Source organism: Trachemys scripta, chromosome 1, assembly GCF_013100865.1.
Source record: "Trachemys scripta elegans isolate TJP31775 chromosome 1, CAS_Tse_1.0, whole genome shotgun sequence".
NCBI classification, from domain to species: Eukaryota; Metazoa; Chordata; order Testudines; family Emydidae; genus Trachemys; species Trachemys scripta.
In genome coordinates this window covers 314,218,283-314,235,874 of record NC_048298.1, presented here as the reverse complement: position 1 = coordinate 314,235,874, position 17,592 = coordinate 314,218,283, and the positions used below count along the sequence as shown (strand labels likewise).

The following is a 17,592-nucleotide window of genomic DNA, read 5'->3' as shown; positions in this document are numbered from 1 at the left end:
GCGCTGGAGCGGGGTTCTGGCGGCGCTCGGCAGGGGGCAGAGGCGGACTCTGGCGGCGCGGCGCTGGGGGGAGTTCCGGCGGTGCTCGGCGCGGGGGGGGTGGCCTCCAGCGCTCGGCGGGGGGGCAGCGCTCTGGGGGGGTTCTGGCGGCGCTCGGCGGGGGGCGGCGCGGTGCTCGGCTGGTGGGCTCGGGAGGCGGCGCTCGGCTGGGGGGCTCGGCGCTTTTTTTTTGCTGCTTGGGGCAGCAAAAAAGCTAGAGCCGGCCCTGCTGGCATCCAGCCCATAACTGAAAAATCAAATATGGTCCTAAACGCCCCGCCGCCGCCACCCCCCAATATTCACAGGTTTTTTGCTTGAAAACAGAAAACTCCAACGCTGGAGTCTGTTGACGAGACAACAGAAGAGTAAAATGTTGCTTGTGGATTTGGCACAAAATAAGGCCTTCTTTTCAGGAAAAGCAGATTGGCAATGGAAACGGTGAGAAATGGTCATGCAGGAAAATGCTCCCTTCATTCTTGATGAAAAACAGAATTTTCCCAGGTTTCACAAGGCTCCACAATTGCCAATTCTCAGGAGAGCTGATGTTTTCCTTTAGCGCCAGAGTTCCTGGAGTCAGGGGATAAAATGCTTCAACTAGCTTTTATGGTTGCAAGGAAAAACTTGAGGTGACTTCAGTGCAGCCAGATGGCTCAGACACCACAAGACCAAGCAGCCAGAATGAGTTATTTGCACAACAGTCTCATGATAATGGGAGGGGGGCTTGACTCCGGGTTTTGAAAGGCTGGGGGTTGCCAATACCGTGCCCAGGGCTTGGCTGGGGAAGCTCCAACCAGGGCTGGAAGCCTGGTCCAGCCGGCCAGATGCCTGCTGACCTCTTAGGGGGCAGCTGCCTGGTCATATTGAATCACAGTATTGTATGTGCTTGCAGACAGAGAGAGGCAAGGAAGGGGGGGGAATCTCAGCGCGCTCAGCCTAGGAAGCGGGGAGAGCAGGAAGCTGAGCCGGCTCAAGAGCCTCGCTTCCTAGCCGCAAGGTGCAGCGGAAGCTAGCGCGGCCCCTGGGGGCAGCGGAACCATTGTCAGCGCGGCAGAGCACCCGGGGGGAAGCTGAAAACCAGAGCACCACGTGCTGGGTGCGTTTCCATGGTAACCAGTGCGGCGTCTAGCGGAGGAACATGTCTGCCGGGGATGAAGGGTCCGAGCGGCGCTTCGCTTTCCGCTATCTCCCCGAGAAAACCCTCCCGTCCCTGGAGAACAGGGACACGCAGAGCCGCCTCCGCAAATGGTGGGAGGGGGAAACGCTGCTAGCTCCCTGGGGGCATGGTGCGCAGGGGGCTGGGATCTGCTGGGAGGGGAGAGAAGGGGGAGGGCTGCAGGGCAGGAGGGGCTGGGATCTGCTGGGAGGGGAGAGAAGGGGGAGGGCTGCAGGGCAGGAGGGGCTGGGATCTGCTGGCAGGGGAGAGAAGGGGGAGGGCTGCAGGGCAGGAGGGGCTGGGATCTGCTGGCAGGGGAGAGAAGGGGGAGGGCTGTAGGGCAGGAGGGGCTGGGATCTGCTGGCAGGGGAGAGAAGGGGGAGGGCTGCAGGGCAGGAGGAGCTGGGATCTGCTGGCAGGGGAGAGAAGGGGGTGGGCTGCAGGGCAGGAGGGGCTGGGATCTGCTGGGAAGGAGGATGAAGAGGTTATTGATGTTACACTTTCCCTTGGGTATACGGATTAACGTGAGGGTTGCCAGGTGTCCAGTTTTCGACCGTAATGCCCCGTCGAAGGGGACCCTGGTGGCTTTGGGCAGCATCGCTGACCAGGCCTTTAAAAGTCCGGCCGGTGAAGCAGCGGGGTTAAGGCAGGCTCCCTGCCTGCCCTGGCTCTGCACAGCTCCTGGAAGCGACTGTGAGGTCCCTGCGGCCCCTACATGCAGGGAGGCTTCACATGCTGCCCCCACCGCGAGTGGTGGCTCCGCAACTCCCATTGGCCGGGAACCGTGACCAATGGGAGCTGCGGATCTGGCACTAGGGGAGGGGAGCAGCATGCAGAGCTTCCTTGGCCTCCCATGCACCTAGGGGGCTGCAGGGACCTGGCAGCCACTTTCTGGGAGCCACGGGAAGCACCGCCGGGACCCCATACCACCTCCTGCACCCCAAACCCCTGCCCCAGTCCAGAGTCCCCTCCCACACCCAATCTCCCTCCCAGAGCCTGCACCCCCATGCCCCAGCCCGAAGCCCCATCCTGTATCCCAAACCCCTCATCCCTGCCCCCACCCCAGAGCCCACATCCCCAACCGGAGCCCTCACTCCCCTTCTGCACCCCAACCCCTGCCCCAGCCTGGTGAAAGTGAATGAGGGTGGGGGAGAGTGGGTGATGGAGGGAGGGGGGATGGAGTGAGGGGGCAGGGCCTCAGCGAAGGGGCGGGGCAGGGACGGGGCTTGGGTAAAGGGAAGGTGTGGGGACTCGGGGAAGGTGTGGGGCAGGGGTGTTCGGTTTGTGTGATCAGAATGTTGGCAACCCTAATTAACATCAACCTTGTTTTGCAGTAAAACTGTGGTGAGTCCAGAGCTTGACTTACTGCAGATCTTTTCAGTGTTTTTCAGGCATGTAAAGAGCTGTTTGGAGGACAGTTCCTGAAGCAAAGTTAATTGCTGTTATTTTAAATAAAATAGTATAGATATCAGCCTTGCAAAATTCTTCTTGCCCTAGAAGAGTAATTTTTTAATCTATTGGACAGATGAATAAAATATAATGAAAAAAATAATCAACAGTTGTCATGAAAGGGTTAGAGTGTGGTTTTTGTGCCTGGGCTAGAAAATATCTAGATAATTTTCAACTGCTGATATATTCTAAAGGGATGTGTCCAGTGTGTGTGTTTTTTAATATTATTACTTATCATGTTCTGGGTTTCAGGTCCATGCATGGCAGAATCACCGTGCAAGCATTCAGTTTTGACCAACATTTTAAGGCCTATCAAAAGGATGAATTTGTTAAGGTAGTTATAAATCTATCACATTTAATGGTTCCTTTTTAAAGGAACTATAACTTTTTTTGTGCTGGAATAACACTTAAACTTTCCCATTATATCTGCTATATTATGCTTTTACAAGTGGCGAACAGTCACCGTAAATTTGATAATAGGTGGATTGCGGGCAGAAGCGCCGCCAGCTTTTCTGCTGCCCTAGGTGGCAGAAGGTCCCGCCCCAAAATGCCGCCCCCCACAGAGGCGGCGGAAGGTCCCGCCGCTGAAATACCGCCGCAGTTGCTGCCCCCCAAATTGTGGCGCTCTAGGCGACTGCCTAGGTCACCTAATGGGTTGTGCTGGCCCTGATTGGGGGTGGGGTGCTCATATTTTTGGTGAGCTGTGTAATACTATGATAGTATTTTACAGGCAATGTTAACATTTCTCTGTTGGTCCCATGAGGCAACATAAGAGCTAAAGAATGGGACTCTGGTTGGTTCTGGTCCTGGCTGCCATTAGTTCTCTGTTGATATTTGGGAGATAGTCATGTAGGCCTTCCCTAGATTTTCAGAAATGCATGTGAATATGCAGTTAATGCAATCAGTTGCTCAATCACAGTAATTATATGCACAAGCTAGACATGCATGTGCATTCAGAAGTCTGAAGAAGTGAGGCCATGTTTTCAGAGGTGCTGAGAACCTGCAGTTCTCGTTGACTTCAGTTGGTCTTATAGATGCTTAGTATTTCTGAATATTAGGCCCTTTGTCTTTAATCTCTGTGTTCCTCAATTTCCTTGTGTATAAAAGAGGATATATTCACCTCTGTGAAGTGATTTGATTTAGTAGCGAGAATGCATCTGTTTAGTGTAAAAGTAGGTTGGTTTCCTCTCTTATTTGTTGAATAGACATTTGACAACATCAGCTGATTTTTCTTGGAGATTAATTCACAATCAGGTGGTAACATAAAAGAAAAACTCTATTTAGAAATGTAGCTAAGCATCTGAGCTCCCTCTGGGATTATTCTACATCTTAATTGACGAAGACTTATTAAAGACACATCTACTGTCTCCTTAACACTTTTTTTTGTAGTGGTAAAATGATAAATTAGTTTAATTGTAGAGATTACATATAGTAATTTATGGTTTATTTTTCTAACTTTGGTCTGCAGAAAGTATGAAAATTATGTATGGATTTTGATTATACTGCAGAAAAAAGCATTCTGATAATTCCCTATTCTGAAAAACTTTGTCATTCTGCAAAAATTAATCAGGCCAAGCACCCGGCATAGTTTGGGACAACTGATGTTTTGCAGACTGAAAACCTCAAATTTGCATACATAAATACCTTTGTGGATATATTTAAAAAAAAATTGGTTAGTCAAAATTGCAAAGGCATAAACTTGGGGATGTAATTTTTGGGTATGCAAACTCAGAGATCATACTGAAGCCACTTATTTATTGGGCCCTAAAATTTGTCATAGAAATGTAATTTATTGCTTTGGTTGATATTATGAATCTCATTTTGTTAACTTTCATTTTTAATTTGAAATTTTAGGCATTTTTTAATGATCCAAATGTTAGCGCCAATTTGAAATTGCTTACAGCTTCTGGACAGTGGACTACTCTAGGTAAATAAATTTAGAATAAATTAGTCTTTTAAATCTTTCTCTGTGGTAACTATATTTTCTCCAGTTAATGTTTTGTAACAATGACATGATTCAGATCTGTACCTTCACCCTCATGAAATAAAATTTGCAGCAGAAGATCATTAAAAGGAATCTCCTTCCTTTAAACCGTTGCTAAGGGCCATTAATCTAATTTCTGTCATTAAATTGTCACAGTTAAACGGTAAACTTCCTCACTGATATTTAAGGCTAGCCCATTTCTTTAATAATAAAGGAGACTCAGGTCCCACATATGTTACAAGTAAAACTGTTTTTGTAAATCGATTGCTGACTTGGTTACACTGCCCACACACCCAACAACACAATTGTGTGTCAGGAGTGGTTGTAATCGTGCCTACTACCTCACCAGGGTGCAGTGTCCAGAAGAGTCTCAGAGAGGCAACCACAACATTTGGGGGATATTCTCTGAATTGTCCTACTGCAAAGAGAGTTGGGAGGAAGAGAACTAACTAGGGCTGTCAAATATCAGAGGGCTAGCCGTGTTAGTCTGGAACAGATGTATTGGAGCATTACAGGTGCCACAGGACTCTTTGTTGCTTAGGGCTGTCAAGTAATTAAAAAACTTAATTGCAATTAATTGCGTGATAAAAAAAATTGCGATTAATCACACTGTTAAATAATAATAGAATACCATTTATTTAAATATTTTTGGATGTTTTCTACATTTTCAAATATTGATTTCAATTAAACACAGAACACAGTGTACAGTGCTCACTTTATATTTATTTTTTATTACAAATATTTGTGCTATAAAAAACAAAATAGTATTTTTCAATTCACCTCATACAAGTACTGTAATATCTCTTTATCATGAAAATTGAACTTACAAATGTAGAATTACGTACAAAAAAAACTGCATTCAGAAATACAACAATGTAAAACTTTAGAGCCTACAAGTCCATTCATTTCTACTTCTTGTTCATTCAGTCACTTAGACAAATATGTGTGTTTACATTTGCAGGAGATAATGCTTCCCGGTTCTTGTTTACAATGTCACCTGGAAGTGAGAACAGGTGTTCACATTGCACTGTTGTAGCCGGCGTGACAAGATATTTATGTGCCAGATGCATTAAAGATTCATATGTCCCTTCATGCTTCAAGCACCATTCTAGAGGACATGCGTCCATGCCAATGAGAGGTTCTGCTCGATAACAATCCAAAACAGTGCAGACTGATGCGTGTTCATTTTTATTATCTGAGTCAGATACCACCAGCAGAAAGTTGATTTTCTTTTTTGGTGGTTTGGGTTCTGTAGTTTCCACATCGGAGTGTTGCTCTTTTAAGACTTCTTAAGCATGCTCCATACCTCATCCCTCTCAGATTTTGGAAGGCACTTCAGATTCTTAAATGTTGGGTCGAGTGCGGTAGCTATCTTTAGAAATCTCACATTGGTACCTTCTTTGCATTTTGTCAAATCTGCAGTGAAAGTGTTCTTAAAATGAACATGTGCTGGGTCATCATCTGAGACTGCTATAACATGAAATGTATCGCAGAATGCGGGTAAAAGAGAGCAGGAGACATACTATTCTCCCCCAAGGAGGTCAGTCACAAATTTAATTAATGCATTATTTATTTAGCAAGTCATCAGCATAGAAGCATGCCAAATTTCAATTGGTATTCTATTGTTTAACAGTGTGATTAATTGCGATTAATTTTTTTAATCGCAATTAATATTTTTGAGTTAATTGCATGAGTTAACTGTGATTAAGGTAAAACTAACATGGTTACATGAGCACTATGGGGGCCCTGACTAGAGAATAATATAAGCATGACCTAGCTGTTGGACGAAAGCCAAGTGGTAGGCTGTGCCAGTTGTAAAAGTGACACAAGGTTAAACTCATGTTTAATTACCTTGTGCCCTGTCACTAACTGGTCGCAGACTCAGCGAAGTGTTATAACAAAGACAAGACCTTAAAGGAGCATAATCAAAAAGGAAATGAAACATGAGTGCAGGACAAAATCCTATAATATATACAGCCATATATAAGAGATTGTAAAAGCACCACAAGAAAATGCAAATGGTAATACAGTAGAATTTTGTGTCTAATTAAGTATTTATAAGGTCTGAATCATACTGGTATCAGAGCAATGGCTCCGTGTTTTAGGAAGACAAAGGTATTATCCCTCAAGAATTTGCACTCTGCAACTTGGTTTGGCTGCAATTACTCTGTGTGTGTTTGTGCGTGCGTGTCTAATCCACACATTTCCTGGGTGTGGAGTTCTGTCCCATCTAGTGGGGGAGGAGAGAGAAAAAAAAGAAAATGAGTCTGCTCTACAGCCTTAGCTAACAGCCAGTTGGCTTTTAGCTCATGCGGTAGAGGCTCATGCACTAAGCTCCAGCAGTCCCCTCGGTTCGATCCCGCCTGCTGATGACTGGGGCCTGTCGGTGTTACACGTACCTGCATGCATGCAGTTACTCTGTGTGTGTGTGTTTCCCCGTTCCTGCTCTCTGTGGAATGGGCAGGGAAGTTCCCCACCGTACTTTGACACCAGACACTCTGTCTTGTTATCTGCAAAGTTTCATCTTCCTAGGATACTGTATTTGGCCTTTAACACAACACAGCCCTGCTAGTTGCCTCTTTCCCAGTCATCAAACTGTAGCAAGCAAAAGAAAATATAATAGACTGAATCAAGGTAATCTTCCCTCTCTCCTGCTTTGGGCAAGAGTTCTTAAGCTATCTGACCTGCCTGTGTGACTTTCCAGCCCCCTTCTCAGGGAAGGTCAGCAGGTTACATACCTCCTGCTGGGGTCAAAGGGTCACCTGCCAAGCATCCCGGCTTTTTAACTCCTGCTGGTCCTGAACACATCTTGGTGTGGTAAGCACAGGAGTAATGCATTTTATTTCCATGAACCAGAAGTGTTTGCTCTCTGAACACTGAATGGTCAGTATACTCCATCACATTTTACTCTTTCTTTAAAACCTGCCTTCCTTCTCTCTGCTTACCTTTTTCGGTTAAGTATGCGGGCTCATTTTTCTCCACTTAGTTTTCATGTAAATTTTTTTCTGAAAAGTATAGTAAGAAAACACAAGCTGATGATCTTCCAGCATTCTCTTACTCTTCCTTAAATTTGCAGATCTTCAGCTCCAACTACCCTGTGTATTTGAAAGTGTGGAGCTGCACTTTAATTAAGCATCACAGTCATAAGCTACACCTCTACCCCGATATAATGCAGCCCGATATAACACGAATTCGGATATTACGCGGTTAAGCAGCACTCTGGAGGGGTGGGGCTGCGCACTCCGGCGGATCAAAGCAAGTTCGATATAAATGCGGTTTCACCTATAACACGGTAAGATTTTTTGGCTCCCGAGGACAGCGTTATATTGAGGTAGAGGTGTATGTGTAAGCTTCTGCCTAAAATAGTAATAGATCTGGAGAAAAGTTAGTATATAATTAACTTCTAATCATAGAACTGGACTGGAAGGGACCTGGAGAGGTCATCTAGTCTAGTCCCTTGCACTCATGGCAGGACTAATTATCTAGACCATTCCTGAGAGGTGTATGTCTAACCTGCTCTTAAAAGTTTCCAATGATGGAGATTCCATAACCTCCCTAGGCAATTTATTCCAGTTATTAACCACCCTGACACTTAGGAAGTTTTTCCTAATGTACAACCTAAACCTCCCTTACTGCAATTTAAGCCCATTGCTTCTTGTCCTATCCTCAGAGATTAAGAAAAACATTTTTTCGTCTTCCTCCTTGTAACAGCCTTTTATATACTTGAAAACTGTTATCATGTCCCCTCTCAGTCTTCTCTTCTCCAGACTAAACAAACCCAATTTTTTCAGTCTTCCCTCATAGGTCATGTTTTCTAGACCTTTAATCATTTTTGTTGCTCTTCTCTGGACTTTCTCCAATTTGTCCACATCCTTTATGAAATGTGGCTCCCAGAACTGAACACAATACTCCAGTTGAGGCCTAATCAGAGCAGAGTAGAGTGGATGAATTACTTCTCGTGTCTTGCTTACGACACTCCTGCTAATACATCCCAGAATGATGTTTGCATTTTTTGCAACAGCGTTACACTGTTGACTCATATTTAGCTTGTGGTCCACTATGACCCCCAGATCCCTTTCCACAGGACTCCTTCCTAGGCAGTCATTTCCCATTTTGTATGTGTGTAACTGGTTGTTCCTTCCTAAATGGAGTATTTTGCATTTGTCCTTATTGAATTTCATCCTATTTACTTCAGGCCATTTCTCCAGTTTGTCCAGATCATTTTGAATTTTAATCCTATCCTCCAAAGCACTTGCAACCCCTCCCAGCTTGGTATCATCCACAAACTTTGTAAGTGTACTCTCTGTGCCATTATCTAAATCATTGATAAAGATATTGATCAGAACTGGACCCAGAACTGATCCTTGCAGAACCCCACTCATTATGCCCTTCCAGCATGACTGAATCACTGATAACTACTCTCTGAGAATGGTTTTCCAACCAGAGTTTTGCACCCACCTTATAGTAGTTCCATCTAGGTTGCATTTCCCTAGTTTATTTATGAGAAGGTCATGCAAGACAGTATCAAAAGCTTTACTAAAGTTAAGATATACCATGTCTGTCGCTTCCCCCTTATCCACAAGGCTTGTTACCCTGTCAAAGAAAGCTATCAGGTTGGTTTGACATGATTTGTTTTTGACAAATCCATACTGACTGTTACGTATCACCTTATTATCTTCTAGATGTTTGCAAATAGATTGCTTACTTATTTGCTCCATTATCTTTCCCGGTACAGAAGTTAAGCTGACTGGTCTGTAATTCCCTGGGTTGTCCTTATTTCCCTTTTTATAGATGGGCACTATATTTGCCCTTTTCCAGTCTTCTGGAATCTCTCCCATCTTCCATGACTTCTCAAAGATAATCGCTAGTGGCTCAGATATCTCCTCAGTCAGCTCCCTGCATATTAGAGGAAGCATTTCATCAAGCCCTAGTGACTTGAAGACATCTAATTTGTCCAAGTAATTTTTAACTTGTTCTTTCCCTATTTTAGCCTCTTCTGATCCTACCTTATTTTCACTGGCATTCACTACGTTAGACATCCAATCACCACCATCTTTCATGGTGAAAACCAAAACAAAGAAGTCATTAAGCACCTCTGCCATTTCCACACTTTCTGTTATTAATTCCTCCCTTTCCCCTCCCTCCCCCCTCCCCCACTGAGTAATGGGCCTACCCTGTCCTTGGTCTTCTGCTTGCTTCTAATGTATTTGTAGAATATTTCCTTGTTACCCTTTATGTCTCTAGCTAGTTTGATCTCGTTTTGTGCCTTGGCCTTTCTAATTTTGTCCCTACATACTTGTGGTATTTGTTTATATTCATCCTTTGTAATTTGACCTAGTTTCCACTTTTTGTAGGACTCTTTTTTTGATTTTTAGATCATTGAAGATCTCCTGGTTAAGCCAACGTGGTTTCTTGCTTCTAATTTTATGATATGCTATTATCTGAGTTGATAATATAGATTCAAGTGCTACATCTATTCCCTGGGAAATGAATGACTGTCTCTGGGTCATTAGGGTAACTGATGCAGTAAGTGGATTTTTGCTAGGGCCTGAAAAATTTACCCAAAGGCCAACACCTATGAGGATGGGCATAAAATACCTTTGCATCTGCACCTACAAGCCATGCCCACCCAAAGCCACACCCTTTGCAAATTTAAAGAAAAGAAATCAGCAGTGTGCTGTATTTCATTGGAATAGGTCGACTTTCTATTTATACATTTTAACAAGGTAACTTATTTTAGCTCTTGCAATCTTGTCTTTTATAGGCTTCACTCTATTTCTCCTGTCTCATAACCACAATGTATCCTTTCCTATGTTGTCTTTCCATGGCTATTTCCTCACTTTCCTCCCATTGCATCTTTACCTCCTCCCCATACTTTTTCTGCCTTGTTCTGGCTCAAAATCTGTCACTTTGTATTCCTTTTCTAAATGATCCCATTAATCACTCCCTCTCTCTTGCTCATTTTCTCCCCTTTCCCCCCAGTGCCCCGCACATACAAATATTACCAGATTCCTTGTAATCAAAGTACTAAATCTAGTAAATGGAGACTGATGCAAAAAATGTGGGGCCTTTCACTGCCCAGAGTACTGCTCAGGTGTGGAATCAATTCATCACTCCCCAGCAGCTGGTAAACTGGGAGCTGCTGGGATTCTTATTAGGATGCTGTCCTGGACTCTGCTTAGCCTCCAACTAACATCTGAAGTGTCAGATTAATTGGAATCTCCCCTTTCCTGCCCCTTTTGGCTGCAAAGTAAGATAAATATTTTTTCTGTCTTCTGTTCCCCCTCTCATGTCAGTCTCCTGGCTGCTTTAATGGTATTTCTACAGTTTCCCACTCTCTAAAAAGCTCTTGTCCCCATTGCCTGTCTATTGCTCCTAGCTTTTCTAAGCAGTAGCAGCAAAGTCAAATTGATCTGATTCTTGTCAATTTCACTGCTGCCCACAAGTTTTGAATAGCAGCAGTGAAAACTAACCAGCAGCTTTCACTTTGTAGTAGTAGTGGCACTGCACGTGTCTGTCAACAGACTTAAGGAGACCGCACTGCATCTGTTCAAACTCAATTCACATATGCAGAATTATCTTCAAAGGACTAGAAATACCTGTTGGTTTTGTTTTTTTTTTTAATAAAAGCTTTAATTCTGCAGAAGCTGGCAGTATTTGCCTAGGAAAAATTCCCAGTTGCCCCACACAAAATGGATTTTTCAAGCTCTAATGACAGTCATCTATAGACCCTGTGTTTTTGAAATCTATGAGAGACAATCTAAAATTAGAAAAGTTATCAATATAAACCACTACTGCAATTTTATTCCACTGAAATGTTTTTTACATGTCATTTGAACCCACAAAATATCACTGTGACCCTCGGTTTTTAAAATAGTTCCAGTTTAACCCTAACATAAGCATTGAATACATGGTTTTACTTAAGTTTTAAATCACATGTTTTTATAAATAGTAATTTGCACTGAAAACCTCAATGCACACCAGTACACAAAAACAAAACCTCAAATATTGGTCATATGTGCAGGAAACTCTTAAAAAAAAGTCTTATGAAGGCTTTTAGTTGGGGTTATCTGATTATCAATTTTCTTATTTAAAATTTAAGAATGAGAATTTAGGATGTGGTAGATATATTTCACACATCCAGTTCTTGATTTGCCTCTGTGGATCCCCACTTTAGAAGATGTACCCCATGTTGATGAGATTCAATGCTGCTGGCAGAAGTAAAGCTACTTGTGGTAATCTACTGTACAAATGTCCCAGAACTGGAGACTAAAAAAGGCCCTGCCCCCATACTATACCTGTTTTTTTTTTTGTTTGTTTGTTTCCTACTTGCAAAGTTAGCAGAAGACCATCTCTCCCCATTCTGTTGATGTTTGTTGGGGTGGTATTCAGATTGGTTAGTCCTGTCCAGGGAATTCTGAGTCTCTCCAATTAGTTCCAGATCTCATATCTCAAATGGAGAGGAGATTCCATTACAGTCTTTAATCTCGTCACCTACCATTGTCAGTTTGGTTTCTGAATGCCTAGGATTTGAACATCTATTGTCTTTCTGACAATCTTAGAAAACTTTTCCTGGATTTCAGGAGACTATGAGGAAGTCATATATGGAAGTCTTCAAATATGTAAAATATTGTTATAAAAAGGACAATGATCAATTGTTCTTTATGTCCACCAAGGATAGGATGAGAAGTAATTGGCTTAGTTTGCAGCAAGGGAGATACAGGTTGGATAATAGGCAAAAGTGTCTAACTGTGAGGATAGTTAACCTCTGAAACAAGTTACCTAGGGAGGTTGTGGAATCCCAGTCATTAGAGATTTTTAAGAACAGGTTAGACAAACACCTGTTAGGGATGGCCTTAGATATACCATATATACTCCATCATAAGCCGGTTCATTATAAGCCGATCCCCCCAAGATGGATAAGTAAAAATGGAAATTTTTTATAACCCGTTCATAAGCCGACCCTATAATTCAGGGATCAGCAAACTTTGGCTCCTGGGCCATGAGGATAAGCTGCAGGTGGGCCGAGGTGGTTTGTTTACCTCGAGCGTCCGCAGGCACGGAGGTAAACCTAAGTAAACAAAGTGTCCCAGTGCACCAGTTGCTTACCCTGATGGGCCGGGACAGCAACTGGTGGGGAATTTTTGGGGGGGGAGAAGCTGTGAGTCAGGGGAGTAACCCCTGTGATCACCCCCCACATGACCCCATCCCTAGCCCAGGACCCCCACACTCTCCCCATCCCATCCCTTCCCACCTTATCTGGGGAGGGCCAGGGGAGGATGTCTCTGACCTGGCTGGAGCTGCTCTGGCAGGCTGGGCAGCGCGGCCGCAGCCTGCTCCACTGGGCCAGACTGGGCGGTGCAGCTGCAGCATGTTCCAGTGGGCTGGGCTGGGTGGCACGGCTGCAGCGTGCTCCAACGGCATGGCCACAGCCTGCTCTGGGGAGCAGGGTCAAGTGGCACGGCTGCAGCCTGCCAGCCCCGGAGCAGCAGCTGCTTCGGAGGCTGGGGGGAGAGTAGCGTGGCCAGAAGCGGAAAGACTCTGGCCCCGCCTCTTCCCTTCTGGCTGTGCTGCCTCTCCTTGCTCCCTCGGTTGCGGGGAGGGGCTGTGTCCCACCTCTCCCCCTCTATACCCGTTCATAAGCCGACCCCCTTCTCTGGTGCTTCCCTTTTTTACTGAAAAAATTCGGCTTATGAAAAAGAGTATATACGGTACTTAATCCTGCCTTAGTGTGAGGGGATGGACTAGAACGACCTCTTCAGGTCCCTTCCAACCCTACATTTCTATGATTCTATATATTTTGGAGTAGACATTTTTTTTCTATGGTCTAACAATTTGGAGATACAAGGACTTGTTCCATTCCCCATGTTTAGGCTTATTTTTGAAAAATGCAGGTTTACTTTTATATATGTAGTCATTTAGCATCCAATTCTGCCTACCACATATCAATTTTTGGTTCTTCAGTCTCACTGCATCTAAGTAGAGGCCTGATTCAACTACTATTAATTTCATTTAAAAGACTCCTATTGACTCCAAAATGGGAGTTGAAATGGGAACTAAAAAGGGGGAGGTTGTTTTGGGTTTTTTTTGGGGTGGAGGTGGGGGTGGGGGTGGGAAGGGGGTTAGGTCTATTACACTTATTCTCGGTGACTTGTGAAATCTCAGCCCCGGATCTGATTCTTACCAGAGTGATGTCTACTACACTTCTTCTCTTGAAAGAAGTTGCAAATTTTAAAGCTGATGTTCCTTGATCCTTGTTCCTTGATAAGGTGATTGTGAAATCTCATGCCAAACTTTTGCCTAAGTGGTAACACATTTTCACATAGAGAAAAAATACGAAAGAAAGATGATCTGGTAAGTGAGGTGAATTTACATAGGTTAGATCAGGGATCGGCAACCTTTGGCATGTGGCCCGCCAGGGTAAGCACTCTGGCGGACTAGGCCGGTTTGTTTACCTGCCGTGTTTGCAGGTTCGGCCGATCGCGGCTCCCGCTGGCTGTGGTTTGCCACTCCAGGCCAATGGGGGCTGCAGGAAGCGGTGGCCAGCACATCCCTCAGCCCGTGTTTGTTTGTTTTAGCCATAATTGCATATATTACAAATTTCTCAAAATGGTTTTGTTTGGAGTAATTATGTGCATGCTGTGTTCACTTGTGAAAATGTATCTTGAATTTTTGTGGAACCCTTAATAAGGGGAAGTTATCCTGTATTTCACCTCAGGTTTTCCCTGTTAATGAAGACTCTGTCATCTTTCAGGTACCAAAGTGAAAAAAATTGAAGCCATAGTTGTTCCCTGTACACAAGTTTCCATGTCATTTTTTGACCGACTGTACTCTGAAGGAGTTGTTAGAGAAACTGGCCATATTGTTAAGTGTTATGATGACTATTATGATGGCATTCCCATCTCAGATGAGTTAAGAAAGGTCAGTACAGCATTTAAGAATTTCTCAGTGGTTTTCATACTTCTGTCAGTCACTGCTAGTCACTTCTTGCCATCCTGTGGCTGTCCCCAAAGCATACAGCTAAGTAATTCTCAGACTTTGCATGGGTGTTTCACTGGCATGTTGTGCAGTTATCCCTACTGCCTGGAATAGGAAAGCATTAACACAAATCCGATAGTTAGAGATGCAACTATTTAGATTTGTGCTCACAATTCCTAGAGTAGTTATCAGTGGTTCATAATCATGTTGGAAGGGCATATCAAGTAGCGTACCACAGGGATCAGTTCTGGGTCCAGTTCTGTTCAATATCTTCATCAATGATTTAGCTAATGACAGAGAAAGTACACTTATAAAGTTTGTGGACAATACCAAGCTGGGAGGGGTTGCAAGTGCTTTGGAGGATAGGATTAAAATTCAAAATGATCTGAACAAACTGGAGAAATGGTCTGAAGTAAATAGGATGAAATTCCATAACTACAAATTCCAAGTACTCCACTTAGGAAGGAACAATCAATTGTACGCATACAAAATGAGAAATGACTGCCTAGAAAGGAGTACTGAGAAAGAGATCTGGGGATGATGGTGGATCGCAAGCTAAATATGAGTCAACAGTGTAACACTATTGCAAAAACATCAAACATCATTCTGGAATGTATCAGCAGGAATGTTGTAAGCAAGACGCGAGAAGTAATTCTTGCACTCTACTCCGCGCTGATTAGGCCTCAGCTGAAGTATTGTGACCAGTTCTGAGTGCCACATTTCAGGAAAGATGTGGACAAATTGGAGAAAGTCCAGAGAAGAGCAACAAAAATGATTAAAGGTATAGAAAACATGATTTATGAGGGAGATTGAAAAAATTGGGTTTGTTTAGTCTGGAGAAGAGAAGATTGAGAGGGGACATGATAACAGTTTTCAAGTACATAAAAAGTTGTTACCAGGAGGAGGGAGAAAAATTGTTCTGCTTAATCTCTGAGGATAAGCCAAGAAGCAATGGGCTTAAATTGTAGTAAGTGCAATTTAGGTCGGACATAAGAAAAAACTTCCTAACTGTCAGGGTAGTTAAGCACTGGAATAAATTGCCTAGGGAGCAGGGCCGGCTCCAGGCACCAGCTTAACAAGCAGGTGCTTGGGGCGGCCAAGGGAGAGGGGCAGCATCTGCAGCAATTTGGGGGCGGCAGGTCCCTCACTCCCTCTAGGAGCGAAGGACCTGCCACTGAACTGCCGCCGCCGATCGCAGCTTTTTTTTTTTTCCAATTGCCGCCGCCGATCGCGATCGCAGCTTTTTTTTTTTTGCTTGGGGCGGCAGAAATGCTGGAGCCGGCCCTGCTAGCGAGTTTGTGGAATCTTCATCATTGGGGATTTTTAAGAGCAGGTTAGGCAAGAACCTGTCAGGGATAGTCTAGATAATACTTAGTCCTGCCATGAGTGCAGGGGACTGGACTATATGACCTCTCGAGGTCCCTTCCAGTCCTACAGTTCTGTGATTCTCTGAATGCATTTTTCAGATGTAAAATATGTAAGTGAAAATCACATCCACTGTAGAGGATTTCTGCCTGACTGAAAAAGTTTCCCATATTTTATATGTAAATAATGGAAATTCCTAAATGATCAGTCTCTGTGGTTAACATACAACAAAATAGCTGCATTTGTTAATTTTTTGAAATTTCATATTAGAAAATGAAATTGACACTTTTTTTTCTTGCCCCTTTCCAGGTTTTGCTTCTGGAAGATTCTGACCATTTTGATTTATTCAGCCAGTCAAATCGTGAGGAGTTTCTCTTCTGTCTTTTTAAGCATCTTTGCCTTGGAGGAACTCTCTGTCAATTTGAAGATGTGCTTGGTCCATACTTAGAAACTACAAAGGCTTTATATAAAGATCTTGTAAGGTAAGGTTGTTGCATTTAGAATCTGATTTTCAGAAATGCATACAAAATTCTATGCAGCTGTGCATAGAATTGCATGTGCACATTTTGAAAATTACGCTCTTTGAATGTTATGAATATATTTTGTGCGATAAGATCAAAGATAAGTTGAAACAGAACATTAATGCTTCACTAGCAAAATAATACAGTTTTAATGGCAACTCTCTTATAAAGGAACTTTTTGCCACATTATAAATATTTACAGTATAGTTCATTTCCATTTGATTGGTTCCAGTGATTATTCTACATATGGAAAATGGGGAATATCATTGAAACCAGATTAAGTGCTCCAACAGTAGTAGATAAAATCACATCAACCAATTGTGGAAATATATAAATTCATAATAAAGTTATTATTTTCTGAGCTTAACATTTTACTCTCAGGAGAATAGACTTCTGAGTCATCTCCTATCCCCTGGTGCATGTAGCTTTCACCATTCAAAGTAGCTAGTTTGAAAGTTGTTAAAATGATATCAATGGAAATTTTTATTTTTACATTATGGACTCAGTCCTATAAGGTGCTGAGCACTTTGGCTCTGATCCAGCAACACTCTTAAGCACATGCTTAACTTTAAGGATGTGAATAATCCCACTGAAGTTAAGCACTAAAGGATATATAAAACAAGTCAATGGGACAACTCATGTCCCTACAAAGCACGTGCTTAATAATTTTGCTGGATCGAGGCTAGTGTTCAGCATCTTGCAAAATCAAGCTCTGTTTGTCTTATAAATCAGGCCCAAACAAGATGCTTTGGATTGAAATGTTGGTTCTTTCACAGTCACCTGGAATAAAATATTTAAGTCTTGATTTTTGCCACCCTTAATTCTGCTGGTAGTACCCTACGCTTTAAGTACTCAGAATGAAACCAGTGAGACTTTTGCAGAGTAAATACTACTTAATAAAGGTAAGAATCTGGTCCTTCTTAACTTGACATAATGGATTAAAGTGAGCATTCTTGCCTGGTTTGGAGAATGAAAGAGCTTGTCTATTTTTCTTAAGACTAATCCATATTTTCTGAATCAGCACCTGGTGTTCACATCAATTTAATTTTTTTAACTATTGCTTATTCTATTTGTCAGTGATAGATCATAGGTTGACAATGACC

The 17,592-nt window shown here is 43.2% G+C and overlaps 1 protein-coding gene across 2 annotated transcripts in view; it reads left to right on the top strand.

Moving 5' to 3' along the window:
• Positions 1-1,001: 1,001 nt before the first annotated feature.
• Positions 1,002-17,592, top strand: part of CFAP300 (cilia and flagella associated protein 300) — a 29,186-nt gene continuing 12,595 nt past the window's right edge. Inside the window, exons 1-5 of one of the 2 annotated variants that reach the window (XM_034758897.1) lie at positions 1,002-1,132; positions 2,894-2,975; positions 4,496-4,568; positions 14,380-14,546; positions 16,278-16,450. In XM_034758897.1, coding sequence (XP_034614788.1) covers positions 2,898-2,975; positions 4,496-4,568; positions 14,380-14,546; positions 16,278-16,450 — 491 coding nt within the window. In that variant the 5' untranslated portion in view covers positions 1,002-1,132; positions 2,894-2,897. Of the gene's footprint in view, positions 1,133-1,158; positions 1,285-2,893; positions 2,976-4,495; positions 4,569-14,379; positions 14,547-16,277; positions 16,451-17,592 lie in introns of those variants that run through there. The other variant, XM_034758896.1, reaches the window with a different exon arrangement.